General features: G+C 40.2%; 1 protein-coding gene across 15 annotated transcripts in view; it reads right to left on the bottom strand.

Annotated features, from left to right (window-relative positions):
- si:ch211-285f17.1 (sickle tail protein homolog) overlaps positions 1-26,311 on the bottom strand; it is a 106,531-nt gene that overhangs the window by 66,709 nt on the left and 13,511 nt on the right. For 3 of the 15 annotated variants that reach the window (XM_017406486.3, XM_017406490.3, XM_017406489.3), the window contains exon 1: positions 19,391-19,918. The exons of 1 other annotated variant lie outside the window; for it this stretch is intronic. In XM_017406486.3, coding sequence (XP_017261975.1) covers positions 19,391-19,733 — 343 coding nt within the window. In that variant the 5' untranslated portion in view covers positions 19,734-19,918. Of the gene's footprint in view, positions 1-1,644; positions 1,809-19,390; positions 20,196-26,311 lie in introns of those variants that run through there. 11 more of the 15 variants (XM_017406504.3, XM_017406487.3, XM_025003810.2 and 8 more) reach the window with 9 other exon arrangements.

Genomic DNA, 26,311 nt, shown 5'->3' with positions numbered 1-26,311 from the left:
TTGCGAAGGAATCTCACACTGTCAAAGCGCCAAAACGGGCGATGAAGGATGAGGTTCGGGGGGCTCTGGAAGGGGCGCGAGCTCATTTGTCTTCCTGACGAGGAACTCCTCTGTTCACCTTCCTTCCCTGCAGGAGGACTGGGGCTGATAAACTCATTGATCAAAGAGACACAAGAAATCACACCAAACTATTAGGAGCTAAGTGGAAACAAACAGGAGTGTGGAAACTTTATAGGGATAGTTCACATCTTTTGACGTGCGGTTCAGTGGAAAAGTTAGGAACATTTAACCTCTTAACCTTTTGTGTAAAAATAATCATTGAATGACCTCAGTTTGGAGAAGTACATAGCTTTGAATCCCAACTAGATTCTGTCAGATTTAAATTGTATTTTTTCTAAACCACTGGTTAACATATTAATATGTCATAAATGTTCCACAGAACTATCCTTAATTTTTACCGAATTAAAAACGAAATATTAATTAGTGACATAAAAGCAACTGTTTCTTTAGTAAAAATTGAAGCGTAAGAAAGATGTTTGTTCAATTATTGGTTAAAAATACATTTTTTGTGTATATTTTTGAATAATTAATAGCATAAAGACAGAACTAGTCATTTCAAACCAGGTTTAATGCTGTGTGAGATTTATGTCACACACATATATACACACAACTATTAACTCTACTTTCTCTCCATTTGTTAAAGCTTTTAGACCCACCTTTTTCCAGACACAAATCTTATTTGCAGTGGAAGAAATTTCGACAATTCTAATAGCGCTGGACAGATCCAGACAGGAAATTAGGCATGTCGGGACTGTAAAACTCTTAAAAGTTCAACATTGTTTACAGCGTGGTGATAAACTGAGAAATACTTTAGCTGGAATAGAGGACATTGCCACTAATTGAGGTTTGACGTCTAAGATAAAGTATCACTGAAGTTTATTTTGAAGGAAGGAATGCAGAATCAGCCAGAAACCAAAATGATGATTTTCTGTAGTTTTAATACACAACCAGGGACTTTGATGACACTGATTATCATCTATGTGTGATCTAAAAGAGCAAACAATGTTCATAAGATGAAGAAAAGTCCAGTGTAATTAGATTTTTGATCCCAGGCAGTTAAAGTGACAGATAGTGAGGACTGAGTTGTATAAAAAAAAAAAGAAATAAGTGGATAAAATGTCCGGGCTGTTTTCCAGTTCACCCTCTCATGATCTGACCCTCTCTTCTCCCACATCAGCTTAATTAGACACAGCCACACACACATTAGTTCTTTCCCTTTTAGTTTTTTTTCTTTTTTTCTAGCTTCATGCGCTGAATAGCTGGCTGAATGTCAAGGCACCACAAAAAAAAAAAAAAAAAAAAAGCTATGCAAAACAAGCAGCTTTCAGAGCCAGGGGACACCATCAGTAAACACATTAGAAACACTGATTGCAAATCCAGTAACACTGCAGTAAAAGTGAACATCAAACACACACACAAGTTATTGCAAGATTAATAATCTTTGAATGGATCAGTTACAATCTACGGCAAGTAGAGACTAATGAAAATGGGTGTTTATACTTGTGTGTGTGTAAAACTGAGCCTCTGTGCTTTTCTTCGGCTCACATCTTTGAGAGTGTTTTTGTATGAGATGCGGCGACTCACCCCCGAGGTCTCTCTGTAACAAAGTACGTCCTGCTTAAAGAAAAACTCAAAAACAAAAGCTGAAGGTTTTGGGTTTTGTTTTTTTTCCCTCAAACACAACCAGAGTGACAAAAAAACTAACCCACGTTTGCACAGAGTCCCAAAAAACTTTGTGCTCTCTCCCAGCAGATCTGCACAACTCCTGCTTCCCCTCCCTCCCCGCCTCTCTCGCTCTCACTTCAGAACTTCCTGGGCTGCTGTTTATGCTCCAATCAGGCCTTCCAACAACCTTCAGCTGCCCCCCCCTCCCCTCTCATTGTTTGGCAGGGGCTTGTCACGTGGAGGCGTCTCTGTGTGTGTGTGCGTTCCTTCTTCAGCGAAGGTGTGTTAACCTCTGACGCAGAGTCTGCCTCTCCTCGGTCACAGGAGTGAAAGAGAACTACAGTCTGAAGGAGTGAAGATGGAGGGAGGATGGGAGGGATGAAGAAAAACACATGGTGGGGGCTTCCTGCTTGAATGTCTCACTGAGTCAGATACATTTTTCCTAATGGATGAGGGGAAAAGGGGGGGGGCTGTAGTGTTGAGTTAAGTCTGGGGGTGTGTCCGAAACTTTCTCTCCAAATCCAACAGTTTGTTGTTAAAAACCACAATGTGGCTCAACCCTTCGCGGCCCCTACTGAGCCCCAGAGCTCCTCACCACGGCGCCCTTCCTACGGCGTGCCAAAACTTTTCTCCGTATTACTCTAGCCCCTTCCGCCCAGCGTTCCCAATAATCAATTCGCCAATAAACCCTGCCGAAACACATCCATCCGAACTTCCTTAAGGCTTCGAGCGAGACAAGAGAGCGTAGAGGTGTTATATGTGGGTGCGGGGCACGGAGGTGAAAGGTGACGTGTGGGAGGAGACAGGTTGACAGCAGCACACTGAGCTTTTGTTCGCGCTGTTGGCGGGTCCATCATCGGGTGGTTCTAACACCTCATGGGCCGTCTGGGTGTTCAGACCAGCCTGAAAAGGCTGACTTAGAATGTGTTGTACTTTCAAAGAAAACCTTCTGGAAGAGAATATAAGGTTGTAAGATTTAAAGCATCATTACAGTTTAATTTTATTATATTCAGTGTTTGGGTACGATAAGATTCTACTTATTTTAAAGATGTATACACACTAAAAATGGGTTATATCACCTTAGTGGGCTCAAGATGTCAGCACCCCCATTCAAAGTTTCTGTCAGAAGTTAAACAAGTAAAGAAGAAACTGTTGAAAGCATTAACGCGGCGATCCATTCGCTTCGGAAGTCGACAAATTCCAGTCCCAAGTCAGGACACTTGTGGGACTGGGCTAACAATTATTAGCAATACAAGCTGACAAAATGTATTTCTATGCGTTTCATGTATTTTAAAACTGTGTTCCCAAAGTGAGAAAGAAGGCGTTCTGAATCGTAAATAAAAACTTCCAACTTTTAAACAGAAAGATGCAATAATCCTGCTTTGGGTTTTTGCCTCTGCCAGCAGCATAAGAGATGTTTGAAATAATTTGTTTTTAAATATCCCTTATGCACAAGTTCACAAGTGCACATGAACTGATGCAAATGGCTTGGAAAATAAATGACTTTAGGAGATGCAAGCTTAACACAGCCTACATATTACTGATGATGTGTAGAAGGACTCAAAATAGCTCCGTCTGCAAAAACGGCCAAAAAATCTGACATGATTTGGGGCTTATTACTAGAAAAAAAGGACCAAAACTAATCAAATCAGGAACTAAAAGCTGACACAAAGAGTTGTGATACTTTTTTGGGAAAAGACTGACCGTGCAGGTTAACCAGTCTTTTGCTTCGGGCCCTTCTCATTTATGATCATTTTGAAACTAAAAAAACGTGAAATTACTGAATGTGTTGTTTTTAACTCTATGACTTTCAGAGAAATTGTCTCCTAATCACTTTACTACTCACTCCAAAATGGGGTTTTCACCACTGGTGTTCAAAATATCTTGCTTAGTGGTCAAAATGTAGAAATTAAATCAAGACTAAATAAGAGAACTGCATGTAAATAAACATTTTAATGCTTATAGTTGATGCTTTAGCTGCTTTATGAGTTATCTGAACACTGATCCACAGCTGTAAGGAGTTCCAACTTCAAGTGAACAAACTATGACTCTATCTCATTTTTTTTCTTCAAAGTCAGCATACTGTTTTCTCCTCTTTCCTCTACCAACCTCTCCTTTCTTTCGCTTTGAATGCAAGTCTTTCAGTCATTCAGCTGAGCCTCATGGGCAGAGCGGGGTTCTTCTGTGCCAAGCTGGATTCAGGAAACATTCATCTTGTTGTTTAGTCTGGGCACCATGTGTTAGAGCTGGGAGGCCTCTCTCCCTCACAGATCCCCTTTTTTTTTGTGGATAAAAAAAAAAACCTGCACTGGTGGACACGATCTGGACGGTTATACAACCGTGGCTCAGCGTTCATGTGCCCAGGATACACAAAATAACAAGACTTCAAAGAAGCATTGAGCACAAAAAGCAGGAACGGGACTCGATGAAACGGGCTCTGTCACTCCCTGCACAGCTCAGGTGACAGCATGAAGGCTTTGTGCGTCAGCATTTATTCTCCGTGCAGCTTTAATCTCATAATAACGTAGGAGAAAGTCGTGTTGACTCAGGAGTCGTTTGCGGCGCAGATACCAGGATGCAGGCGCAACAGTGTGCAGGAGTAAATGTCTTCTTGACTGTTCCGGATCTGCGAGAGTTACTTTCCTGCCTTCTCACCTCGTGAGCGCCGCAAACAGATTCCAGTTTCACTAATTCCCGAGCGTTAAATCCTACCATTGCTATAAAAGAATAAATAAAAAAGAGACAAACAAATGCAGAGGCGAGACAAAATAAACCAAAACACTTGGGATTCATCCGTAAACGAGCAGGTGAGAATTCCACCTAAGGCTATTCAGCTCGGCGTATCAGCCTGAGCCAGACTGCCGCTGAAGTCGATCATTCAGTCAGCTCAGTGAATGAACCACCTGTGAGTCCTGGAAGAACCAGGCTGCACTTCTGTCGCTGAACTTCAGTAAAGGCGATAAAACGACACCCGGCTCGCTTTCACTTGAGACTCAAAAGCAGCACAGACGACCTAAAAGACATAAACATTTTAACAAAGATTTTAAAAAATTTTTTAAAAAGAGGCAAGCTTGGCTGGTGGAGTTCAATCAAGATGACTCATAATTGCAAATAAAAACTGTGTGGTTGCTTATGTGCTGAACAAGGCTTTGGTGATAAAACCACAAACACATCCAAGCCTGCTGGGAAATTCCATCTCATGTTCATCATCTGATAAAGCAGACTGTGGCGTAGACTGCCATTGTGACTTTCCAGGGAGGCTAACGTAAACAGGAATTGATTAAATAAATTAATAACAGCCTGATGTAATGAGAATGAGAAGTGAGAGGTGTGGGATCATATTCGGGGTGTCAAACTGAATGTGGCACTATGGGGTCAGTCCGATCTTCCTGTGGCCTGCTGCGACAGTGACACAGAGGAACAACGAGACATCGCACAGAGGGTCAGATGAGACTCGTGGCTTCGTCTTCCGTTTTTGAGTCATGTCAACACAACTGAACTGAAGTGGCGACGTTGCAGAGAGAACATTACTGGAGCGTAAAGTAGAACAAATTTCAATTTCTGAATCGCGACTTGGAGCGAATATTTTTAGCAAACATCATATAATTAGCTGTGTTTCTGGTAACTATGATGCTTGTTATATTTATTTCAGTTTCTGCTGCCGTGACTGGATAGAATTTGCCGTGTTTTGTTATTTTCAAAGGTGTTAGACGACTTTTCATTTTTAAACTGAAAACGTTTCATTGTTTATGCAGAGTACTTATGCTTGACTTGCAAGTCAAATTTATACAAACCTAACCTCACAACACTCACCAACCATAGCCTGAACTGATTAAATCAATTATTAGATTCACAGAATAGCTAATGGGGGTGCATTTTCTGGTTTCTCCAAGCAACCGGCCGCACGTCGTAGTGCACAGCTTCATCTACGTGACTGTCATCAGCAGTCAGGCCAGCTCGTCTTTGTGTGTGAGCGCTCTGATTGGCTAACGCAGTGACATCATAACCCTTAACCCTAGGTTACACTTGACTCCTGCACTGGGCTGTACGTAATTTAATGATAGTTATTTTTTGTGGGACAGATGGGATGTTTGAGAGCCAAATATGACCCGAGAGCCACCAGTTGATAACCAGCAATTTAAGACTTTATTCACACTAAATCAGATTTACAATAAATGATTTGATCCTCTAACACAAACAATGTATAAAGATGAATATTTTGGTAGCTGTTTAAATGTTTAGAGGTTGTGAAAGTATAACAGTAATACACATAATGGTACTATTATAAGTACAACACAAAGGATCATTGATGAGACACCTTAGAACCACAAAATCCTTGTGGCATTTTGAAACTGTGTGTTTTAGGTGGACTAAAACTAAACCGAGGGATGATTCTGTTAGGAACATGTTATTTGCAAACGTGAGGCGGAGTGTGACCTTGCATACAACTGTGAGTTTTAGCAACAGCAGCCAGTTGTTTGGGCTCCGGGTCCAACATTTTGACTTCTGTTTCCTGCACAGCCCATGTGCAGAAAGGAGCAGCTATCAGGATGAGGAGGGGACACTGCCCTCCCGGTCACATAAACTATGCTTTAATTAAGGCAGAAGAAGTCGATGCCTTATTTTTCCTAAACTAAACACGTTTGATGCCGCAGTACGTGAGCTGATGGCTACTGGCAAGAAATGTGACAGAACAGTGAATAAGTGTGAACAGAATGTAAAGCTGACGCGATGATGAGGTAAAGAAAGTGGATTAAACATGAAATAAAAGTGTAAAAATGGAGCATAAACAAATAAAAGCATCTAGTTTTAACATCTGACCTCCAGCTCTGTTATTTTCTCCCATAGTTCCTCTCTGTTTCATAACACTTTTAAATCATTTCAAGACAAAAACAATAACTGTAAACACACAGTTTGTGTCATGGACATTTAGATCTAATCAGGTTTATAGAGTAATAAAAGGCATTCGACTTAATTGTGTTTGGCCCACGAGTGCACTTTTGAGGTTTCTGGCGCTCAACAAAAATGATCGGATCTTAATAAAACCCATTAGGAGAGACACAGAATAACAAGTCTGAAATATTTATCAGCTGTTGCTTAGAATCGCGGCAGAAAAATGAACAAATGTGCTCTCGCTGTGAACATGAGCTTTTTACAGCTAGCTGGGTTGTTGCAAATATTTAATATGCAAACCATGTCTGCAAGGAATTTGGAGAAAAAGTATCCCTAAAGAAATAAGTCATTAGCGTATCTATAAAAGCCTTTTTTATTCACCTTTTTAAAAGTGCTTCATAAATGAATAATAGATGGTTTTTGGTTGAACGTCACACACCAGCTGTCTCCCTGCGAACTGTTGGCCCCAACCAGGAACTTAGCACACTCCTGTTTGTTTCTCATCGGTATGGGAACTCGCCCAGCCTTCCTGGCAAAAAAGGATTCCAGGGGATCGTGCGACAACAACAAACAAACGTGTCACGAAAGACGCAGCGCTGACAAACATTTGGTCCCGATCATAATTAATATGCAGCCTCGGAGAGGAGAAAGAGAACACGAGAGGCGAGAAAGTGTCAAAGTGTTGCTTTGACTGCTGTCTGCGTACATCTGTGGCATTTCTGACGGGGTCAGAGAGAGGACGTTATCACACAATACACAAGCTCACGATCTGGGTAAAACCAAAATGAACAATCAATGTGAAGCTAGATATTAAATCAAAGGCATTGTGGTTTTAGTATGGTGGTTTTGTCTCTTTATTTCTCAACAATCTTAGAATTTATTCACTTCTTTGTCAGACTAGATTAAGAATTAAGAGTTTAAGATTGTATCATGTTGACAAATGACAAAGTTGTAGCTGTTTTGGTCAAACAATCACCTCTTTTTTTTATGGTAGGCAACAATAACGTCTTTATAAAAGGAAAACTGGATTTTTCTTGCCATGAATAATTTGGGATTATTAATATGTGTCATAGTACTTCAGTATGTTGTGCTTTTCTTGCAAGATCTTTTAAAGCAAGGAGCACTTTTGGGCCAATCCTTTAGATCAAAACAGACGCAGTGAAGGGCTGCAGGGGTTCCTGAGTGTTACGTTTCAGGATGTTCAAATGGGTTTTAGAGCAACAAGCTGCAGGGAGCAGGGAGCAGGGTCAGGCCTGTCACCAAAGGCACCGAACAGCCCCGGCATCTGTTCTGGGAGAACAAGCAGCCTGCAGGGACTGACCGCCCAGCGTTACTATCAACACTCTTTAATTGAACATGCATGATTAGCAATAAACAACCTACAACATGCAAAAAAGAAACTATTTTTTAATCAATCATATTTGAATTTAATCTCCATTTTAGAAGGTTTTAGGTCCTCTCTTTAGTCATTTTTGTACTGTGGTCTTTCAGAATTATGTAATTTATAAAAGGAATGTTATTTAAGCCTTTCTGCTGCCTATCACAATCGATGTACATTCTCCTGATGGGTGTTAAGTTTAATCTGTTGGCCAAAAAAGATCATAATCGTTGACTATTTGAGTAAAACTTGAAACAACTGGAGCAGAGAAGCAGCTCCTGCAAACAATGAGTGATAGAAGAGGAAAAATGACAATTATAACGCAATTTCAAATGCGTCGCTAGTGAGATTAAATCTTTTATTTTTATCTTGTCACTCACTCCGTTGTTCTATTAAATATGCTTCTGTGCAGCTTACAAAGCGTTGCACTCTCCGATTTGATTTCCCCTGATTTGGACTGTGTGTGTGTGGTGAGGCTGGAGGTAAAAAAAGAAAAAAAAAGAAAACACAAACGAGGGAAACTGACTGTCACAACGTTTTTATCTGTGTCACAGTTTCCTGAAGAAGTGTTTAAACCTCCGCTTGTTGACTTCAGTTCAGCAGAAAATCCCCTCATTCTGTCTCCACGAGGCAGCAGCAAAAAAATACGCTGCGTCAGTCTCATCGCAGCTTTCGCTGCCAAGCTGAGAAGCATGTGAGTCTCACCAGTGTGTTCGTCACACAAATAAACCCCTACTATTACCCTTTAAAAAAAGAAGAAAAAAAATCCTCATATTTCAGAGCGGGTGGGGGAGGAATTTGTTTGATCATTTGTTTGATCCCTGTTGCTCTATTTCTACTGTTTAATACTGTAAGAATGTATCAAGGATGCTCAGAGGCACCGAGCAGATGTCAGCACAGCCTTTCATATTCGGGGAGGGGGGCAGAGGGGGGGAGAGAGAAGCTTGGCAAAAAGGGAAGTTTTAGTCAAATCTTAAGTAAACAAGCTGTGCCAGTAGGAATAAAGTGCATTTCATTTCACATGCTGTCAAAAGGGCATAGGAAGTAGAAATCTGCATTTAAATGAAACTCCAGTGGGGATTCAGCCATGAAATGCTGCACGTCGTACACCTGGGGGCGCTACCGCACATGCCAGGAGCTGCTCTGAGGAAAACACCAGCACACTTTCCTTAAAGCCTGCTCCATGTTTTACCTGCACTCTTCCACATGTAGCACAATCCTTCAGGTCTGAAGTGTAAGTACTCTGAAAATCCCTTTTTTTTTTAAATATTACACATCAATTATTTGTCAAACACTAAACGGAAAAGCAACATTAAGCCACATAATTTGAATGATTGAATGAAAAATGTGATTAAATGTTCTTACAATGGCATTAAGAATTTATGATTTAGTCATGGTAATCCTAATGGAAAAGCAGAGCTAAAGGAGTTATAACTCTACTAGTAGTGACTCAGTTATCCTTTGGTTTAGTTGGGTTTGACATCCACAGTCAACAAATGCCTAAATGTGAAATAATTTTAGGAAAAATCAGTCTTATCTGTGCTGCAGTGTGTACGCACTCTGACCTGGAGAGCTGTGATAACCAGGACAACTCTTTATCTTTCTAATTAATACATAATGAGCGGGATTTGTTTGGCTTTAAACTCAAACTGGAGGGTGAGATAAACCGGGACTATGTCTCAGTGTAAACTACAAGATGAATTCCATCAAGTCTCGACCATTTATCTATTTTACAGATGCAACGAGGTGCTTTTTTTCACCAGTTGATTTTGAATAAAGTCCTAATTAGATTCACTATCAAAGCCCTGAAAGAGAACAGCTCATAAAAAAAACTTACCCAACTCCTGGTTTCCTTTGCTAAAGATAAAACAACAAGCTTCTGTGTTTGTGGAAAAAGTAGAACGCTGCATTTGCGAATGAACCAAATCTGGGGGGTTTTCAGCGAGGTATGGTTGAAATACGGCACATAAAATGCTTGAATTAATAGTTTGATATTGCTGGCAGACCCTGGAATGAGAGCGTGTTTTACTCTGCAGCAGCGGGGGCTTCCACCGAACACAATTTATGTTTCAATTTGCAAACCTGAAGCAGCTCCTTGCCGAAAGAGACGCTCTCTGTTCAGTCATTATTTATCATCCATGCTTTGCAGCCTCTAACCATAACGCTCGGGCACAGTCTCGAGACAATCTAGGTTGCTGCAGAGAAACATATTTTAAGGGAGGGGGTAAACAAAATCATCATAACAACCCACAACAACTCCAGGTAAACACGTCTTTTACGTAACACGTCCATGCTGATACATGCACCTGGACTGAAAACCGCAATCACAAGTAAACACAACACCAGGAGGACGAAAACATGAACCGTGACCAATAAGCACCACTGATGCAGCCACAAAAGGTAGAAAATTTTAATTTCAGCTCTCTTTTTTAAATTTTTTTTAACCGCTGCAGCTATTTATTTCTCTCCTACATCTGCTTCTCTTTTCTCGCGGGGGGGATGGAAATAAAGGAGAAAAAGAAGGAGGCCCGTGTATCGGGGAGATTTAATGCTGCTTCATCACGCGCCGCACTCGTATCACACGGTGCGTGTCATCAATAATGTTTACGGGCCAGTGTCTTGGCTAAAACACAAGGGTATCATGTTTCTCTACATAAACTTCCAATCAGGTATCGGAAAACTAATTTAGTCTTCCCAAGATAATTGTGTTTAAAAAAATTACAAGCACTGTAAACATGATTTAGCTGATTGGTTGAGGAGGGATGTTGATTTTATGGTTATTTGCTGGTAAAACGGAGGAATAATCAACAAACAGATAAAAACTGGATGAAATACGATCATGCGATTCTGAGTTTCTGAAAATAAGAAAATAAAAATCAGAGTTTTTTTTACTGTGAAAGTCAACCCTGAACAGGTAAACTTGTCTCTTTTTTTCTCTACAAGTTACCTCTGTCAGTTCAAAACCTCCGTGTTAAACCTGGAGGGTAAAGTAAAGTGAGCTGCGCCCACTCTTGCGGTCACAAATGCAAAGTTTGTGTCTGCGGCTGGGTTTTGTGTAACCGATTAATACCTGTGACTTTAATCTGATGAAAAACCCAGCACCACCTTCTGTCGCACTCAAAGGCCAAATGTCAGCAGGTGTTAGCATTTTCATTTTTATTTGACCAGAGTGAAAGAAGAAACACTTTAATCCATCAACTGGAACTTGGTTGGCTTTCATCCTGATTGGTTGCTGAGCTGTGTTGACATCAGATATAGTAGTACGTTCACAGTTTGCTGTCACTTTTGGTGGTAGACGCTGTGACCGATGAGGGCACTTCTGAGGCACGGGAAATTGCTGTTGCAGTAAAGTGGCGGGGAAGACAACAGCCTAAAGTCAAAAGGAAAGTACAAAATGTCCACAGTGATTCATACACCGATGATGCTTGAGTTTTAAAGCTTGAGCCCCTTATAAAGATAAGGCGTCACCAAGAAGTAAACTGCTTCTTTTGTTATTAACACTAACTAAATGTTACCAGAAATGCACTTTGAACCTTTTGTTTCTGATCTGCATGGAGACTTTAAACCCATTCTGTTGATGGACTTAGAATTTCTTTTTTTTTTATTACTAAGTAGCCTTAGAAATTCAAATTTGCAAGAATTATTACTGAAAACAGCATGACGCTCTGATCTTTCAACAAATCTCACTACAGTCCAAAATGAACAAGAAACATTAAGTAGTTTCATTCAAATCTGTGGATCATTTATTTGGTACAGAATTGTGTTTTTTTTATCTGTTATTTTTTTTAGGTATGATTTATACGAACAACATTCAGCCACTGGCAAAGGTAAGCAGCTTCAGATACTGATTATCCTATAAAGACACACTTTCTTTAAACTAAAAAAACTATCTTCGTAAAGAAAAAATAGTTCTTGAAATGAGTGGAGTCGACACCAGAATATAATAACTGCTTGGTATGAAGTCATGAGGGCTCTTAGAACTGCATGTTGTGCCATAACAATAAAGCTTGTACTTTGTGATTAACCTTGAGTTGCCCACCTCCAAAGCCTCATCACATGCTGACAGAAGAGATAGATTCATGTGGTCTACATTCGCAGTCAGGTGACAGCATTGATCATCAATTATACTCATGTCAGACACTATTATTAATAAAAAGTGTTTCATATTTTAGAGCATCGTTTTTTGGACTACAGACAAAGACAAAACAGACACAAAGGACACATGAAACTAAAGACTAACATGACTGTAAGGACTGGTGGCTAAAAAGAAACTGATCACTACCTACTTTACTTTTACATTTAAATTTACAACTAAACAACAGAAGAGGTGTTTTCTTATTTTAATTCTGAAGGAGCACAAGCAAAACTTTTAAAATGCTACGTATAATTTGTATTTTAGAAGTTAGAAACAATGTTTTTTGTTTGTGTCTGACTATGTTATAGAGTAATGTGGAAAACTCAGCTGTGATGCAGCAGATATATATGGTGCACGGTCTTATAGTGCAGTAGTAGAATTCGGCTGTTTAAGTTAAATGCAGATGGGTTTAAACTTTAAGTGCGGATTTTGAGCCTCACCTCTGAACTCGTTTTCTATTGTCAGCAAAATGCATTATTCTGTTTGACATTTCAGACGTTCACAAAACTTTCACTTTTAGCCCACTTTTATACAGGTTTTAGCCTAGACGGCTTTTCAACCCAAAATTGCTCCCATGTGAGCTAACACACCTGTATGTAGATGCCGTATCTACTGTACTGTATATAGGAGCAGCATGAGGGGATTTAGACTCCATTTTTGATGTATTTATGGATATCATGCTCATGAAATGCATAAAATCAAGGTAATCTTTTTATTCTGTTATCTGATTTACTAATACAGCGCCGTTACAACACTCTAAAGAATGACTTTAAGTTTCCTTCCATCTCATGAGTACTCTTTGAGCCGTGAGCTGGAGGCAAACCGGCTGAGTTGGACTGAACTAACTCAAATTAGTGGAAAGGGGGTCTAGAATTTGACAGTTAGATTTCATAGTCAACTTTTAGTTTGAAACTAAAAATAATTGGTAAGTGCTATCTACGTTTGTCTGATTGTCTGAGAAAAACCATAGATTTGCACACCCACTTTAAAAAAAAATGAAGCACAATTGCTCCACTTGCACCACTGATCAGGTGCCTGTGGTTGTGGAGATGAGGAAAACTTTCTTGCTGTTTCAGCTGTTATGCTAGCTGAACTAATTTCTTGCTTTGAGCTTCACATTGAGCCATTCATCCACTTATCGTCTTTGTCCACTTTGTCTTTTTCAGGGTAGCAGAGGGAGCTGGAGCCCCTCCCAGGGGTACGCCAACACAGCAACACACCGGACAAATAAAATGCACGCACAAACTTATGACTACAGTCGATTTAGAATCTCAAGTTACCCAAACTTCCATTTTCTGGAATTGTGGGAGGCAACCAGAGTATGGAGAAATAACACTGAAGATCTTCTTGCTGTGAGGTAACAATGCCATATGTTTTGTACTAGTTTCAAATAAATATTGAGATTCAGTTACAAACAACTGCATTCAAGGTAATTACCACAACTGACAAAACTGCATTCTTTTGTTATAAGTTAACCTTGAGCTTAACTTTTTAAAGAAATAAGCAGTATAAGTGAGTTTTTAACAGTTTTAACAGTACGTAATTTGTCACGCTGAAGTTTGCAGTCAAAGAATTAAACAGACATGGATGAAAACAGATGCACACACACACACACACACATCACATCTGACTGAGAGGCAAAAGGAGTGCAAGCGAGGAAGTAGCGATGCATTGATTTATCTGCCGACTCTGAGAGGAAACCCTGAGGGAGCCTTTCCATCCTCTTCCACTCTTCAGCTGGTTAACCACAGTTAAACTTTGGTCTAGAATTTATATATATATATATATATATATATATATAATAAAAACTATCTTGCAGTTGGATGAAACTTTAAACTAAGTTTGCAGGATTAGCTTTGTGTAATCAAGTTAAACATGTCAGAGTAAAGAAGAAAAAAAATATGCAAACTAGTCTTGACAATCAGAATGAAATTAACAAGTTAAAAACCTCAGGACTGGAAGCCAGGGAAGGCATGTCAGAGGTTGAGGCTATTGTTTCATCCTTTATCTGGCATAGAGAGAAACCAAATCCCTTCCGCTGTCCCCTCTCAAAGACTTGGACGGGCTCTGGATCAAGAGGAAGCATCACTGCCCCAAGCTACACTTGGAAAGAAAAACAAACACCAGCCAGTCCCCAAAAGAGGGGATTTACAGTTGACACTCATGAGCGATCGCATAACTCAAGCTCTTTCTTCTTGCTCAGTGGCCCAATTATTGTCTGTTTTTGTTTGACGAATGAGTCACATCCAATCATTTTCTGAGCACAGACCCCAGGTCAATGAACACACCATTAACTCACCTACTCTCATGCTTCTAATGAGTCATTGGACTCCTCTTCAGTCACTGGGTACTTATTGACACACGGAGGACAAAGGTAAGTTCTCTCTCCCACAGCTGTGAAAACATCCAGGCATTGTGGCTTCCTTTCTTTGTGGCATTTAAAAGAAAAGCTCTTTTCAGACTTTCAGACTCTCCTAATTGACTTTTTTTTTTAATAGAAAGACAAAATCTTTACCCTTAACAAAAGTGGGAAAACTGAGAGGGTTAGACGTTCGCAAATTGATTAGAAATGCTCTACCTTTAATTGTATATAACTTGTCTTAATTTTCTTCTTTCTCTCCTTTTCAGGGCAAAACTGGTTACAAAATAATGAAAATCGTCTTAGTATGCCAGCACTTCTCAACGTTATACGCACTGACAAACAAAACAGGCTGAGATTATTCTTGCATGATATCTGGCATCTACATGAGACTGAAGAAGACATTAAAAGCTAAGTTTCTTTTCATAGCAATATGTTATATTGCCATAACAGCGCATATTAGAGCTCTGGATATGTAAAACATCCTGACAGTGATGAAAGTAGCTAAAAATATCAGCTGTGATTAAGATCAAAGTTAAAGTTGATGATATCCAAAAGGTTTCACTGCAGTACTGTAAAGAACTTGTTAGGGAATAACTCAAGAACAATAATAGTTCAAATTACTAGTCACAGTTTTTTTTTATTTTATTTCATATTTTCACATCGGTTTGTCTTGAAAATATAAATAAGGCTGACAACCAAACTGTTTTATGGTAAATAAAATGGAGTTAGATGGAAGAAGCTGGATATATCGTTATATAATCAGAGAGGCAGACTCTTCAGCTCACTTAAATTTAGCTTTCTCTACTTCATTTGGGTCATACAAAGAAAAAAAAAAATAGAACTTGCTGCTACAGCTATTGTTGATAAAATGATCTGATGGATTCCTCTCAGCAGCGGATCTAAAACCAGTCTGCTGTTTGTCGTTTAATTGTAACTGCAGACTTTAAGACTGGTTCTGCATTTAGAAATGTATTCATTCTTCTCAGTCCAACCTACTCAAAGTTTCAGCATAAAATGCTCTGGGAAAGTAGTTCTGATTATCAAGAAGGAGTGCATGGCGGAAAGGAGCTATAGGTGTTGACGACCTCCACAGATGAGGGTCACACGAGCCTGAGAATGAATAACCTGAATTGGGGTAAACTCCTGAACTGGAAACACTTCACAGCCACGTCATGAGCTGACTAAGTAACATTGATTAAACTGGCTTAATTATTTGCTCAGAGCGTGCTAATTTTGCACCCATATGGGAGGCAATCTATTTTTGGTTCCTGAGATACTGTTGACATGATATGAAAGGTGTATTTTTAAACAGATGAAACGGATCCAACACATTTTCTCAGTTATATGTAAATGAATGAAACCAGCAAGGTATCACTGCAAGCAATTCATCCGAAATCGTAAAATGAAGTTTCGTGATTGCTCAATTCAAAGTGAAAGCAGGGGGTTTTGCTTGTAATCAGCCTCCTGCTCACTAACAACTTATCAAGTCATTCAAACCTAAAGTAAAGTCTGTTTCATAAAACGGCAACTGAAAATCCCCCCCAACTATAGAATCAAAGACATCTTTCAAAAGGCTCCGCAGAGTGCCAGATCTGTTCAGTTCTAAAACAGATATGTCAAGTCATTGAACAGATTTCCAATGAATCTGACATATTTGAAGATTTTATGTGCCAACTGCTCAACTGGGAAAGCATTTGGTGTTTCGTTTCGCACTCCGATGGCCGCCAGAGATGAAAAGTCTGGGACAATTTGGAGATTTCAGAGTCACGAGTGACAATTATTGTAATCCCCACTCGGAGATTCAGTGTCAAAGAAATGGGCGATCACGTCTCAACACTTAAACTCGTTTCCATCACACAAAGCTGCTCTTTCAACTGTTTCTCGAAGAAAGAAAACAGGGAAAGCAAAGAAAAGAGAAAAAGGCAGTCGCAGATAAACACGATTCTTTTGCTTAACGTTGAGCTGAGCTGTAAGCATGTCCAAGCGAATCTCGGTTCCCTCACCAATGATTCATATGTTTTAAACATTGCTGTAGACAGACAGACGTGCACATGTGCACTGAAATGTCTTACTAACCTTTGAAAACAAGCTGAAGCAACTCAGCACATAGTGATGTGCTTACACAATCCAAAAGCCAGACACAGAAAAACATAAGTTTCTTTTACCGAGCCTCTTTCTAATCACCAGGAGGTGAGGTCATCCAGAATCAGAGCACCTCGAGGACAAATCCCGAACCGATGGGTCATAAGAACACCCATATGGGTTATACATGCGATGAAAAAGTATCACGATTGTCTCGGGCTGATAAAAGCCCAGGAGGTTTGACGATAACAAAGACTGATAGCAGAGCAAAAGAGAGGTTAAGTCATTATCAGCCTGAGTCTTTCCAGACGTTAACCTTTCCAGATGCTTTTATCAACTCGTTGGGTTTACCTACTTAAGCTCACACATGCACTGCAGCCCTGGAGTTGTCCTGATTTTCATGTTGGAGTGGAAATGTCAGACATCAGTCACGGCAGATATTAAGTTTTGTTCGGTTAAGTTTGGTCTAAATTGCAGTATGTTTATTGCTGCTCCTCTTTTATATCTAGTGTCCACTTTATTGTTTTATTCTTATTTTTGTCATCACAAATACATGCAGATTACATGTTTTTAGGAGCTCTGAGAAGCTGAAAACAACTGAAAGAAGCAGAAACTTTGTAAGCCGAAAAGTTAGTAAATTGTGGGTTTCATGTAAGCGTCCTTTAATATCAAAAGAAAGTTGACCTTGAATCCATGTCTGATACTAAAGTTATACCCTCTCTGGACAAAATATGTCAAATGGATTTCACTCTTGGGGGGAGCTTCCACTTTAAGGCTGAAATTGGGTCCTTTGGCGAGCAGCAGTCACCTCTGAAGCTTTCACACAGAGGAAATGTCACCTGTCACACATACTTATTGTCTGCCAGCAGTGTGATTATCAGCTCTGTTTGACCCTGTGGGCTTGTGATTTAGCTGTCGCCGTGCACCGAGACGCCCATTAGCTTGGCAAAAAGAGACCTGGCACAGTCAGAGCCTATCACATTAATGGGCTTTGTTTGTATATAAGCCATAAACAAGCAAATCATATGACAACTAGCTATTAGGCTGCAACAAAAGCCTATTTTAAATGCAAATACTGGGGCACTTGGCTCCATGTAGTGAGCGGCAATTGCCTGAAGTCATGAATATATATATATATATATATATATATATATCAAAGTGCTGTGGACTCTTTCTACTTTACTGCAAGTTTCTGGAGAGACCAAACTACTAAACCACTGCCTTTTCCCTGCATAACTTCAAAGTTTAGTGTCCAAAGATTTAACAAACTTCTAGCAGCCTCCAAAAAAAAAACCAGTCACCCCAAAAACTGCAGGTCAGAGGCAAATATGGAGAACAGTTCAATTTTTTTTAGTTTATAAGTGTGTGTGTGGCCATCAGTTAAGGGCGTTTAAAAAAAAAAAAGTCAAATACCATCAAAACATGACTGAAGAAAGAGCCGTGAGGAAAATAATGAGTCAGAAAGAACTACATGCAAAGAAGGTGTTGATGAGGAGAAAGACAAAGAGTGGCACAGTGATGAGCGAGGGAGGACAGCAGAACTGTGCAACAAGATAAAGGATTAAATATTTGAAAATGTAAGAAAAACTCTATCTGTGACCATAACCAAAAAAAGCAGTTCAGCTGAAAATTTGGGGTTAAAAGTTGGGTTTTATGTCGTTTGGGGAAAACAGATTTTTGTTCTTTGTTCGTTTGAAGTGAATCAGCTCTGCAGATGCACCATTTATTTGTATAAAGCTGAAAGCAGAACAGACGAGAACATCTGGTTTCCAGCAAGAACCTGCCCCCTAACAACCCCCTAACCTGTCTTTATTACAATGAGATTCACACACAGGCACAACTCAGGACCTGCTGATTTCCCAGCATGCCCAACTCACATTCCTGACCTCCTTCTGTCACTCTTCTATTTGACTCACCCCTCATAGTCTTTATCTCCATCACCCCCGCACTTAAATTCCTCTTACAGTTCCCCGTCTTTGACTACAAGCAAATCCTTCAAGAATGATTTAAGAGTGACTGACAGGAAACATTACAATAGCTAAAAAAAAAAAAAAAGCTAATCTGTCAAGACTCTCAGCAGCCACTAACATTAGAAACAGTAAATAAATCTTCTACCGCACAACAATCTTGTTCAAGTTTCATCTTCTAGAGTGAGAAGGCTGTGTGCTAACAGGACATGAAAGCTGGTGCCCTGCAGAGATGGGAATCTGGTGAGAGGTCCAAAAGGGAGTGATAAGAGCCAGCGGACGTCAACCCAGTTGGAGAGTGACAAAAATCCCATTCATCAATATTAAAACTTTTTTAATTAATTACTATAAACTCAATTATATTGTCAAGTGAAGGAAGCAGAGGACATAGGAAAAAGTGATGAGCTTTCTGGGAAAAAAAAGTTCAATCTACTGCAACTTTGAGCTTCTTTTATTAAAAGTTAACTTAAACTTTGGAAAGGCTACTCGTTTTTTTAATTAATGTCTTCTTATCTATAGAGAAATTAAACTGCCTTTTAGGTTTTGTGCTCTTCTAGTGGCAAAAGCAGATGACAAGCAGAGATGACTTATTTTATGTAGCAGTATAACAAAGAGTCACTTCATCTACATCTAAACATGCAGAAAATATCCCTGAATAAAACAATCAAAAAGTAAACTAAATCTAGTGAAATAAATGTTGACGAGTTCTGAGCATTAGTAGTGTGACTAAAATATTTGCAATTATTTCTAGAGTTTCAAATATGCATTGGTATTATTTTTACAGGGAAACTAAAAGACCATTTGAGACAAGCTACTGCTCAGATTCTATGTTTGGCTTTTTTACTTACTGTTCCCTGAATTTTGCTGCTGACTTGAAGCTTTAGGTGGGCTGATCCGGCTCTTGGAAGAAACTACCTCCATAGTTATGTCCTTCTCACCTGGACCTTGGCCAGGTGCCGGAGTCTCAGTCTGGGTCTCACTTTGTGCCTTTTCTTCCACAGCTGATCCTGCTACGTGCTTCTGTCTGTTCGGGACATTGTCGTTGCCCGCCCTCATCAGCTTCTCCCCCACGCTCAGCATCCGGACGCGACTGGCTGCACCAGCTGTGCCAGGGCATTCCTTCCTCGGGGAGGGCAGCTTGGATCCGGCTCCTGCCGAGGAGGGCCGAGCAAGCCTGGAGACTTTAGACATCCTGCGGGTCGGTCGGCGGATCGGTTAAAGCGCCTCAGCGTTTCTTTCTCAGTCAGGGTGACGGCAGCTGAGTCCCAAGGGCATTCTGGGGGGTTTCTCGGCTCTCGGTAAGTGTGACTCTGTGACTCTGGAGCTGCGGCGTGTTGGGACTCGTGCAGGTAAGCTCGGAAGGCCAAAAGGAGGGAGGAAGGAAAGGAAGGAGGGCACTTTTGGGAAGCAGAGGGGGAGGCAACAGATCCAGGGTTATTAGATCCTTGGAAGGTGTTCTCGTCTCTTGGAGTGGCCTTCTGGGATCATCCTCCAAAGCAAACAGTGAGCGTGTATGTAAGTGTGTGTGTTGGTAAGTAGTTGTACGTGTGGAGAAACCTGTGGAGTGACAGGATGTGCTGTGCCAAATGCAAACAGAAACTCAGGTCTCCTGTGTCAACGCATTCTGGCTTCTTAATCCCTCCATCCCTCTCTTTCTCTGTAAATCTCTCCTGCTCCCACTCCTCTTCACCTACACTCATAATATATGAACTTCTTTTTCCTACCTCATGCCTAATAATTCCTTCCCATGTTAATGTCCTCTTTTCCCCTGGGTCTCTTCTTCTTGCTCTCTCCGGGTTACACACTCTTCTTTTCTGATGCACAGCGGGAAACCATCTCCACGTTCTGGCAGCCAGTAACTAGAGAGAGAAAGATTTACAGACCAGCAGAAAAAAAAAAAACAAGGCGAAAAAGGGAGAGCAAAAGGAGGAATGAGAAAGTGCCGGCAGAGGCTTCGCGGAGGAGCTCCTCTCTTCAGGTGCAGCTGCACAAGCTGTTCCAGATGTGTGTGCAGCTCTTCACGTCATCAGCCGACTGCTCAAAGCCACACTCCGCTACAATCACTACTTCTCCCTGTCCTATTTTTGCCTGTTCTTCTTTTTCTTTTTTTTTCCTTCCCCCCCAGTTTTTCTCTGTCAGTTTCTAGTTATTCAAATCCAGTCCGTCTGCACTCCTAATATGTGAGGAGATGTTCGGGCAACCAGAGGCAGGAATGCACAACACAACACACTCGTTGGTGGAATTTACAGGGAATTATAAAGCCCAAAGGAGGTAATACTTCCAGCATGTGTGTGTGTGTGCAAGAAGAACACAGTGGAGCTGTTTTAATCTGCTACAGTGTGGACATTGGCACTGACAAAAAATGGAGGGGGAGCAGAAGTTGAAAAGGCAAAAGACCAGACTTCCAAACCCTTTTCTCCCCGTTTTCTGACCCAGAGAAATTTTATTTTTTTTGGTACACAATGATGACAGTGAGAGGAGCAAAAAAATAATGCCCAACTACAGAATATATATATAATTTTACAAAGCTAGTTTTATTATGACATCTTGACTTTTTTTTTAGCTCTTAAAAAACAGAAAAATTGTTGTTTTTTTATGTGAGCTTACCCTGAAAAGTCATGTGCAATTCTTTAGACTTGTGTAACTTTGCGACACGTCACCCTATATTCCGCTACAAGCCTGTGACACTTGTATAATGTGCCGCAGCACCCAAACGGATGTGTGATATAACGCGCTGGGATGTCAGTGCGTGCTCGCTGACTAAACACCAGAAAATGGATTACGGCGGGCGAAAGGATCAGCTGCGTTCAGGCAACACGTTATAAAAGAGCAGCAGTCCACATGGGCTGTTGCATGGGCTTAGTTTTTGCAGAGTACCATTTTTCTCCCTCCTCACTTCTTCTGTGCCACTCAGATATTCTGTAAAGTTAGATACGGTCCTTTCTTAAAAACTACTGGAATAAAGGGCACGATAAAAGACAGAAGTTTAGATAAAGATTTGCTGCGGAGATATCCCTACAGGAGATTTAATAAATTCCTACATACCAAACCTCCCTTCCCCACCATGCATGAACTGCCTTTTACACTTCTAAGCCCTCAGAACATGACAACAGCCATCACTGATCATATAGATATTAAATTTTAATCACATTGCCACTTATCTCCATGGCTCTAGATAAAGACCAAAGCAGATTGACCTACATACTTTCCCAATGAATAGTTTGTTGACAAAATCTGAGGGATAAGAACCTCATGAGAACTGCTGGATTTTAGGAAGAGAGTAAAAGCAGAGGGGACAGAGACATCGCCATGAGATGAGATATTAGAATTGTGTCAGATTATATTTGCGTGTCACTGTGTTTACAAAATTATAGCCCTGAGGATTACATCAAAACTAAGAAAGAGGAACCATGGTAAACCCCAGACACGAATAGCTCCTCTCTCATACTTTGATTATACAGTAGCTATCTGGAGTAAATGAAAGCCCTCTATGTGGACTTGATGCCTCCAACACTTGAAAGTCATTTCTGCCTGCACAGAAGACTAACAGCAGGAACTTGGTTCAAAGGTTTTTAAATATGGCATTTAGGAATGAAGATAATTCCCGTTCCCAAATCAAGCCTGTGAGTTCGTGCAGTTTGATAGATCATAAAGTGCGCCAGTCTTGGCAGGAAGTGTGCGTTTGAGAGTTGATGTGGCAAACAATCAACCAAAAGTGCCTCGCTTTCAAAGAAAAAAAAAATTTAAATCCTTGTGGAAGATGGCTATTTGAAAAGTTGAAATTGGCATCAACAATAAAAGTGTGAATTTAAAAAAAAGACCTCCAACACTGAGCAAGTTCAAGCCAAAAAGAAAACTGCTGGTTAAATCTTGGCAGGTGTTTGACTGAAAATTTACAGTTGCGAAACAGTGGGATTGGTGGCAATACCAAAAAAAAGATGGTGCAGGAAAATTTTACAAACCTTTGCTGCTAATTTTGTGGAGGGTTGTTTATTCAGACGTGCCACGATGCATGTATTTGCCTTTCATAAGAAACTTTTACAATAAATCACGTGAGACAGGTTGTAATATGATATTCAATATAGGTTTAGAATTTTCTTACAATTAAACAATAATGACTATTTAGGTTAGTGTGCAGTGTGTCGTGGTTTAACATCTGAAAAATGGAAACAATGTTTTAAGAGCTTAAAAGAGCTGTTGAGATTAAAAATGAAACTTTCCTGGTACTTTAGATCAAAACAGCTGAACCTAGGAAAGGACAAAACCCTTGGTACAAGAACAAAATCCTGCAGTTCAAACGCATATCTTTCCTGTTTACTGTTCGGTGAGGAGTGGCAATTTACAGCAACTTTATCAGATCTTATTTTCTGATGAGAGATCTGAGCAAAAGAGCTAAGTTGTGAATGACCGATTACATCAGTGGACACTCTTTATCTAATCTTATCGCCTGCTTCCGAAGGTGACAGCGGACAGTAATGCTATCCTGTGTCTGTGAGTGCATGTGTTTTACGGGTTAGCAAAATACCTCATCAACCACTGGACAGATTTTAATGAAATGTCAGGAAGTAATCACTGGATAGACGTCTAAAGATTCGTTTTTCGAGTCGGACGCCATAGAAAAGCAACTTTAGCAACTATAAAAATGGCTATAACTCAGCCAGCTTTACAGTAATTAAGCTCAAAGTGGGCCTGGTAGTAGCTGAGCATCATCCCCAACACAAATGGTGCAAGATTTTTGCTTAAGATTTTGACATTAACCTTTGGAGCGTTAACAGTGTTTGACAGGTAGCAAATATCTCATGAATCCCTGAACGGATTTTAATGAAAATCTTAGAAAGTAATCATTAGATGTATGTCCACAACTGATTAACTTTCAGAGTCAGACTAATTCAAGATGGCTGCTAACCAACCTTAGCCAACACAGAATTGACTGTAACTCAAGTAATTTTACATATACTGAGCTAAAATTCAATGTGAGACTCATCCTGAACACAGACTTCAAGCGCTAACACATCGGACAAGATATTGCAATTTTGCAAGAGGTTGTGCAAAATGTCACTTACAAGGTTTGACTAAAATGGCTATTTTCCATGTCAAGATGATCTTAGTTTGAAACTCTGGCATGAAAGGCAGGTAATATGCATTCCTTTAAGAAAGGTTTGGTCCTTAATTAATGTAAAGATTTTAATTACCAGTAATTTATTGAACACTAAGGACGAGTAGGCTTGAGGTGGACATATGTCAGGTTTGTGGGATTTGGAGGTCACTGAGGGGGGATGGGAGCACTTTGTACCTCTCTGGAAAGGATTAAGGTTGAGTATGATTTCCAAGCCTTCAGGCTCGGTTGTTTCTTTTCCTACATTCCATCTCAGAGCTTCCTCTCAACCATATCATGAGTCATTACCGACTGAAACATTCACTCAGTATCAGCGGCGGAATCTGAGGGCACCTAAAGAGCTCAGCACAAACAGCAACACTTTGAGCATAGATTCACTGCTAGTACTAATCTTTTCAGTGCAAAAAGAAGAAAAAAATGGCTTTAAAAAAAACAGTGCCTCACTTAAAAATGAATTTGGTCCAATAAAAAGCATATTAACGGGCTGTTCCAATTGCAGCAGCAATAGAACGGTCTGATTAATAATTTCGTACTTGAGCAAACTATCAATGTGTTATCAGAGACTTTTTAGCAAAATAAAGGGCTCAGAAAATTACCATTTGAATCGAGTCCCTCTCTGGAGCACACACACTATCTCAGGCTGGCATAAACAACAACAAAATGTCCTTCTTATTTCCAATACGAAATCCTTTACTCTCTTCTATAGCTTCGGCTGCTGATTACTCCCAAATCCCTACTAAAGAAAAGTGACTTGAAGGCAGAAAAGAGACGCTGAGACTCACTGCAACAGTTGCAACCAATTAGTCTTGAGACGCAGTTGCTCCCTGAGGAAAACCAACAAACATGTTTCACATTATGCGTTGCATCAAATCAGTTAATGTTGTACTGATCATAGTAGAAGGGGCCGTCACTCATTCAACAAGTCAACAGAAATGGCTAACCAGTCAGGAGAAGTCAGCTGTTACTTAAACAAACAAGGCCATGTTGCTGTTGATTTGCTGCTAACTAATTACACAGAATAAGATGCCCAGATGTTTTAAAGTTAGCGCCATCCCATTTTCAAATCTTACATATTGGTGTTTTTTTAAATACTTATTAACTCTGTACTGACTTGGTTTATATTGCTTTATTTTCAACATTGAACTGGATTGATCAGTGCCAGGGATTGGTCAGGGGTGGGTTTTTGCCCCAAGTGGAGGAGTTCAATTTTCTGGGTGTCTTGTTCACGAGTGATGGTAAGATGGAGCGTCAACTAAAGTAATGAGAGTGCTGCTTTGGTCTGTCGAGTTAAAGGAGGACCTGAGCTGAAAGGCAAAGCTCTGTTTTCTTGTCTGTCTGTGTTCAAACCCTCACTTATGTTCACAAGACGAATCATGACCAAAAGAAACAAGGTCCCAGATACAAGCGTGTGAAATGAGCTTCCTTTGTAGGCTCAGCCTTTGAGATAGGTTGAAGAGCTCCAGCATATGTGGGGTGGGGTCGGAGTAAAGCTGCTGCTCCTCCACAGCAACGGGAGTCAGATGAGGTGGTTTGGGCATTCGATTGGACCTGCTGGACCTGGTGGACCTGCTGCATTCACACCCGACCACAGAAAAGCAGAAGCCAATTAATGGATGGATGGAAGTGTAAACTGTCATGGCAACATTTGAGACATTTGCATCTAACTGACTGAGAGTTTCTCCTACACTTTATTAATGATCCACTTACAACTCAAAACACATTTCCCTACCAACCTGGAAAAAATATCTTCTGTGGGTGCAGTGTTTATACTTAGAAACACAGGGACAGGAGCATGGAGAAAAGTAAGGAGCGTACATCGTTACAAGGTAACCAGCACTCAGAAATGGTAACTTATATAGACAAATATGCAGACTAAATAATAAAGTTGAGTATTTTATTTGGTGATTTAGATTTGGAGTTTTTATTTGTTGCTCACTTTGCTCAAAATGTGATTTTCTTTTAAGTGTTGAGCTATTATAATAAAAAAAGATAAGCAAACATGATAGAAAATTTGAAGTCCTCGCTCATTCTATAAAGTAATTGTCAAAGTCTTCAGTGTCCATCAGTGTTCAAGCAACTGCAGTTACAGACTGACAATAACACCAACTATAAACACAGGGTTGTGTCCTGTTAAAAGTGGCTATGACTGAATATAAAGTCACTCTTTAACTGCCTTTGAGGAACAAAGTCATGTCATCTAATCCTGGTGAAGTCCCGCTCCCATAAATAAGGAGAGCCTTCCTTAAGATGAGGTCATATGAGGATTATTGTCCCCGAAACAAAGAGATGGAAATTTTTAGATCAATTGTTCTTGCATGAATCAAGTGTTGAGAGGCAATAATGTAGCTTTCAATGAGAAGGCAGCACTGTGTCATTGTGGCGTTCTACCTCTTTATGATCTGTCTCTGGGGCCCCCCTGTGGCCTTATGAGTCACTCCTGCTCCTCACAGACATGCGAGTACCAACACGCTGCAGAACCCTGCGTGCACTTTGGAGATGTCTGAACTTATATTTTCATCTTTTCACCCCAAAGGCAGAGGCTACGTCTGAACATTTTAGGAGAATTTAGCTTCTTATTTGGACAGCACGTCAGGAGTGATATTGAAGAAAAACAGAGTGCTTCTGCCTGACGGACAGAAAAAAGTATGAGGGG

The sequence above is a fragment of the Kryptolebias marmoratus genome, linkage group LG21 (genome assembly GCF_001649575.2).
Source record: "Kryptolebias marmoratus isolate JLee-2015 linkage group LG21, ASM164957v2, whole genome shotgun sequence".
NCBI lineage: Eukaryota > Metazoa > Chordata > Actinopteri > Cyprinodontiformes > Rivulidae > Kryptolebias > Kryptolebias marmoratus.
The sequence above is the reverse complement of the archived record's forward strand: the minus strand, read 5'-3'. Positions and strand labels throughout refer to the sequence as shown.